Genomic DNA, 6,429 nt, shown 5'->3' with positions numbered 1-6,429 from the left:
AACTGTAAAAATAGGGCATGATGTATTGTTTTAATATATTAAGGTAATATTCAGATTTTTTTTTTTTTTTTTAACAGGTGTAACACTAGAGGCAGTAAAACTCCGACACCTTTTACTTCTTTTCACGCAAATTTACAGAGTTTTGATTAACAAAGTGTATTCTTCGCACAATTACTTTAAGAATATCATGTTATGACTTCAAAACAATATTAATATGCTGGGAGATTTGAAAACTGATAGATGGAAAGGTTGCTCGGTAGCTCACGGAGTACGGAGCCGTACTTAGAAGGTGAAGAGCTCCGGGTCGAATCCCGTGTAACTACGGTTCGACAAAACAATTCAAATCTGCATAATAGGAAGTTGAAATGGTACGGTTGCATCAACAAATACGTTTTTATACCAGTTTTACATTTGTTAACACTATCGGGTAGGTTTAGGGTTGGGTTTGGTGTAGGGCATATTTCCAACACGATAGAGCATTAACTTTTAGGGACAGACCCCGGATATTTGAATTCTGAACCGCCGCAGTACGTACCTGTAGCAACATGATAAAAACACAGCAATACGTACCCATATCAACATAATAAAAACGTGCCAGGGTTCACGTATTTAACCTGTTTAGCGCCACTCAGTGGATATTTCTCTTTGAAACTGCGGCGAAACGTGCAGTAAGGAACGTAAAACGGTGTCGCACAGAAAGTGCACAGAGGTACGTATTTTTAAACCAGGTTGGTGTTTTACCTGCATTTTGAATTTTGCACTTCATTGCACTGTAAAAATTAAAGGATAATATACTGGCAAAAAAATTACCAGTACATTTTAATTTTTTTGTTTTAATATCTGAAAATGGTTACAATAGCAGTTGAAAACCGTGCTGTATTACTTAATTGTAATCAAGAATTACCAATAAAAGAATAACACCTGCCTAGTTAATTTGAAGGAATAGATGTTAAAGCGGCTTGCCACACGGATTACACATAGTGCCTATATATGAATGAGCGTACCCTAAAGACAGCACACGGACTGAAAGCCGATAGCAGCTTCCTCCTCACAGTTAAATGGTTCAGTCAAACAGGTGATACACACTGCATGGGACTGGCGCGTTAAACATGTAACCATTTCATGGAAATGGAGGGCGACACATTCAGCAGCACTTGACTGTCATGACACGAACCTACAGCGTTGCCAACATCAGGCAGACTAGAAGAACCTACACGTCTGTGAACATCTGTTTAATGTTCACGCAGTTCTGGTTGTTCTGGGCGGGGAAGTTTGGTTGCTTGAAGGCGCCCTCCTCGATGACCATGTACTCCGACTTGCTGAGCGACGACGTGCTCCGCGTCTTCTTCAGCTCCTCGGAGGAGGCCAGAGGCTGGCAGCTGCCGATGTGGAGGTACTGCGCCTGCTCCTCTCCCTCAGTCTCTCGGTGGTAAAAGTAGTTGAAGTTCGACACGATGACTGGCACCGGCAAAGCGATAGTTAACACGCCCGCGATCGCACACAGGGAGCCGACGATTTTGCCCCCTATGGTGACTGGATGCATGTCGCCGTATCCCACGGTCGTCATGGTAACCACCGCCCACCAAAACGCATCAGGGATGCTGCTGAAGCCCGAGTCGGGATCGTCAGCCTCGGCAAAGTAGACTGCGCTCGAGAATAAGATGACCCCAATGAAGAGAAAGAAGATCAGCAAGCCCAGCTCTCGCATGCTGGCTTTGAGCGTTTGCCCCAGAATCTGGAGCCCTTTGGAGTGCCGCGAGAGTTTGAAAATCCGAAACACGCGCACCAGTCTGATGACCCTAAGAATGGCCAAGGACATCGCCTGCTGGCCGTTGCCTTGCCTTTCTGCGAGCTCGGTCCCCAAAGTGATGAAATAGGGTATGATGGCCACAATGTCAATAATGTTCATGATGTTTTTGGAGAACGTGGCTTTGCTGGGGCACGCGAAGAAACGCACGAGCAGCTCAAATGAGAACCAGATGATGCACAGAGTCTCCACGATGAAGAACGGGTCAGAGAAGGGACTTGAGAAGAACGGGAGAGTTGCGTTCGCCAGCGGCGAGACCGTCGTCGGGTCTCTTTCGTCCCTGAACTCGGGTAACGTTTCCAGACAAAAAATGACAATGGATATCAAAATGACCAGCACCGAGACAATCGCGATGCCCCTGGCCGGACCCGAGCTCTCTGGGTACTCAAACAGCAGCCACACCTGTCGCTGAAACTCATTATCGGGCAAAGGACGCACCTCATCCTTTATAAAGCCCTCGTCCTCTCGAAATTTCTCCATAGCCTCCTCCCCGAGCTCGTAGAAGCGTATCTCTTCGGAGAAAATGTCTATGGGAACGTTAACGGGTCTCCGTATGCGCCCTCCGGATTGGTAATAATACAAGATGGCATCGAAGCTCGGCCGATTCCTGTCAAAGAAATACTCGTTTCTGAGGGGGTCAAAGTAGCGCATTCTTTTCTTGGGGTCGCCAAGTAAAGTCTCAGGGAACTGGGACAGGGTTTTGAGCTGCGTCTCGAAGCGCAAGCCTGAGATATTGATGACAACTCTCTCGCAGCACTCGTGGTCTGGCTCGTAGCGCTCCAGAGAGTGGTGCCCAGGCAGTGCCGCCGACTCCTCCAGCATGTTGTCGCATGCAACAATTGTCATGATGTCTTCGGTGTAGCCGTGGTTCACGAGGTTGTTGCCCCGGTGCTTGCTCGAGGAAGGCGGAGGCGAGTGGAGGAGGCTGAGGTGGTCGTCCATACAGCTGCTTCGGCGGAGGGGCAGTGGAAGCCGCGCCTCCTCCACAAGCTCCACGCCGCGCGTCCTCTCGCTCTCGATCCGGTCCTCCCGCCCACGGCAAGCGTACTGTGGTTTATAAACATGACAGTTCCCGCCCACGGCGCGCGGATGCTCATCACACATCCACAGAGCGCCCAATCGGAAACCTGACAGACATAAACATGAACCCCAGACGCGCGTCACCGATGGCCACCGATTAGGGGAGGGCTGTGGGATAACGCGCATCGGCGGCAAGTGCAGCCTAAAATGAAAGCCCTCACTGACATTTGTAGCATTCATTTCATTACGCGCATGAGGGAGCATATGAATTAATAGTTCACCATGGAGAGATTAATGTCTGAGAAATAAACCATGCAACCTGTAGGTTACGCGGAATTCTAATTAGTAGCTATGCATATATTAGCTTATTTGTATATTATTCTTTTATTATCTGTGTCCTGTCCTGTTGCTGTCTTTCTGTTGCACTGTGGAGCTTCTGTCACTATAACAAATTCCTTGTCTGTGTAAACATACTTGGCCAATAAAGCTCATTCTGACTCTGTTTCTGATTCTTCTGATTCTGCAATGACTTTCAACGAGGTCATCTTTTTAAAGCGGTTTAAAGCATAAGTTCATCTTGCGCAACAGTTATCTTTTGGCGCCTTCTTACAATTTTAAAAGAAACAAACAAGTTTTTGTCATAATTTGGTATCTAAATCTATAATAAAGTGCCTGATCAGCCCAGTGGTTCGTGTTTATTACCCTACTGAAACAACCCCGTTAAAACGATTTTTCCCCCAGTGGTTTGTTTTGACCTCCTTAAGTGTGTTAAAGCTTTTAGCTGAGTTAGATCGCCACCCATAATTCGCACCCTGACCATACGCAAATCTTGTTGAAATGCTATCTATAAATGGCTGTATGTGCTGCATTGGTTATCTCTGTCGTGCTTGGAATGCACATGTATGGCAAAGGCGCGGACTTCCATTCAGAATGTCAATGAGAGCGCGAGCCCCCACCTTCATAAAGATGAAAGGACACGCACCAACGTCACTCTGATTGACATTTGGAGCGCAGCAGGGACCTCATCTTTGTGCGAACCCTCTCGATGTTGCAGTCCCGCAATGTTGCATCAATTTAGGGAACGGTGGATTTTGGATGATAATTGTTTTCTTTTGTTGTTTTTTTCAGACGTGTGACGGGCGTTAGCAACAGATTTAGCAATCTGTTATGTTTTTTTTTTTCGTTCACGCTTTATACCGTGTAATGTTATCGATTTTGACGTTACAAGGCAATAGACTGTGATGCTAGTTTTTTTCCCCTTCCAAAACGTGTTGGTAACTTGCGCGTGACCTGAGACAAAAAGACAGGGAAATATATCGGCGCTGTCCATAGTTCTGAAACCAGGAGAATCATCCTATAATCGTTTTATCTAATCCCAGAATATCACGTCTAGCTCAGCGACCCCCTAAAGGTTATCAACACATTTAACACTGTATAATGTTAAAAAAAAAAGAAAAGAAAAGAAAAGAAAAGAAAAGAAAAGAAAAGAAAAGAAAAGAAACTAAAAGAAAAGAAAATAAACATATAAACGTGTTTATGGGTCAATGGTGTGATGCTCATATCTCGTCCAGATCGATCAGGTTGTCCAAAAAGCCAGAGCTCTCACTACTTAATTGAGGAAGTCAAATTGAATATCTTAAAACTGCAAGATGATTCAAAAGTCATAATATTTAAAAAGTAACAAAAATATATAAAATAAAATAAATGTTTATATGTTTGAGATCTTTTCTGAAATCATGATTAATAATTCAGATTAAAAAAAAATTTTTTTTAACATGTATTGATTTAATGACTCTAAAAATGTCAAGTGCTGTGGCCATCAAGTATTTTTTTTAACATCTTGGATATACCTGAGGCTACACAGCTCAAAGGGATACTCCATAATTCTGTCATTAACTCATCCTCATGTTGTTCCAAAACCTGCATACATTTCTTTCTTGTACAGAACACAAAAGACAATAACAGAACATTTGTTCCACAACTGAAAGAAAATATAATTTTAGGGTGTGAGGGTGAGTAAACAACTCATAATCTGTGGGTGGAGTATCCCGTTTGTTTATGATTTCCTAATTTGGCATTTATATTTTGAACTACATTTAAAAAAAAAAAAAAATCTATCGATCATCAATCAATCAATCAATCAATCAATCAAATCAGTTGAGGTGAGTCTCCCACGGGTCCAAATGTGTCAATACGAGAGAGGCAGAAAGAGTTTCTTTCTCTCGCTCACTGGACTGCTTCCCAGAATCCACACACTTCTCTGAGCTCTCAGGGATTGTTCCTTTTAACACACAAAATGATTCAACAGCAGAGCCCATTACCCTGGACATTTAGAAGAAAAGCAGCTGTTCTTCGGCCTGTTCGGAGTTTTGTTTTCTCCAACAAAACCATATTGATATTTACATTTAAAGTCCAAAGACATCGAAACCTTTACAGGCACATCTTAAATAGTTGCTCTACTGTTTTCCTAAAAGTAACAAGTAATGAAAAGTGTGATATTGATGTGAATCTGCAGTGTTTTGAGGGCCCAGCTCAGCCAAGAGCATTTTATAATAGATTGTGTATTTATGTAAAATGTTTGAGCCCTTTAATTCATTTAGCGCTCGTGTAAAACTGAAAGAACAGGAACCTAAAATGTTCTCGTGTCAAAATGTCAGTTATGTGTGCTTACATAGGCTTCAATCATTGGCTCATATCAACTCTTAATTTTAAGCTTTAAATATTTGCCCCAGTATTTGCTGTTTGACATTCTCATTCTTGTGATGTTTATCATAACTGACGAGAACATCATCTAAAGCAACCTGTTCTCACACACGCATCTGCATTTTGCCATCCACCCTTGTTTGAGGAGAGAGGGTGGAGTTGTTGTCCATGTCTAGTGAGTAGCTGCAGATCTGAGGAGACTTCATTAGTGCTCTTGTAATGGTTAGGTAATTGAATTATTCTTCAAACTCTTCTCCAGTTACACTGCTCTGACCTCCTACTCCTTCAGAGAGTCTTTTGTGGAAGCACAGTTTGTCCTTGGGCTTGTTTTCAAACTCTGCATTCACACGTCATTCTTGACGCATTTGCTAGGCAGATGTGACACGCACTCATGGATGCTCTTACATACTGTACTTAAAACACAAACACATGCATTTCTTTATGGTTGCTAAGGGGTTCTAAGAAGTCACATTAGCAACATTTCAGTGAAATTTGGTGAAAAACTAATATAAACATGAGCGAAATCTGCATAGGGATTTTGTTGTTGTCGTTGTTGCCTGTTTCGCTGATTCCTATTTAAATGACTGTTTTGTCTATGAAATTATTCCGAACAGTAGCAAGTGTGACCGCACAAGTCAAAAGAGCTCAGCCTCATGTCGGCTGGTTCGGTTCCTTCCATCAATTATGGTATTATGGATTTTTTATTTTTTTTGTCCATTTCATGGTAAGTATTATCACACATTTCCTTAAAATGCCACACAATTTAAAGGAATGTATCAGGTTTATTAAGTTAAGCTCAATCAATATCATGTGTTGATTGCAGAATTAATAAAAATAAAATAAAATTAAAGTAGCAAAATGGAGGTTATGCTCAGGTACTTAAAAGTAAATTGAGCCAA

The 6,429-nt window shown here is 42.5% G+C and overlaps 1 protein-coding gene across 1 annotated transcript; it reads right to left on the bottom strand.

Annotated features, from left to right (window-relative positions):
- Nucleotides 1–1,210: 1,210 nt before the first annotated feature.
- Nucleotides 1,211–2,749, bottom strand: LOC306860713 (potassium voltage-gated channel subfamily A member 3-like; the record flags this gene model as incomplete). Its single annotated transcript, XM_079402551.1, has 1 exon — nucleotides 1,211–2,749. One exon carries the CDS (start codon nucleotides 2,747–2,749, stop codon nucleotides 1,211–1,213), a length of 1,539 nt encoding a protein of 512 aa, XP_079258677.1.
- Between the last annotated feature and the right edge of the window lie 3,680 nt (nucleotides 2,750–6,429).

Source organism: Barbus barbus, assembly GCF_936440315.1.
Source record: "Barbus barbus genome assembly, chromosome: 41".
Taxonomy (NCBI): domain Eukaryota; kingdom Metazoa; phylum Chordata; class Actinopteri; order Cypriniformes; family Cyprinidae; genus Barbus; species Barbus barbus.
The sequence above is the reverse complement of the archived record's forward strand: the minus strand, read 5'-3'. Positions and strand labels throughout refer to the sequence as shown.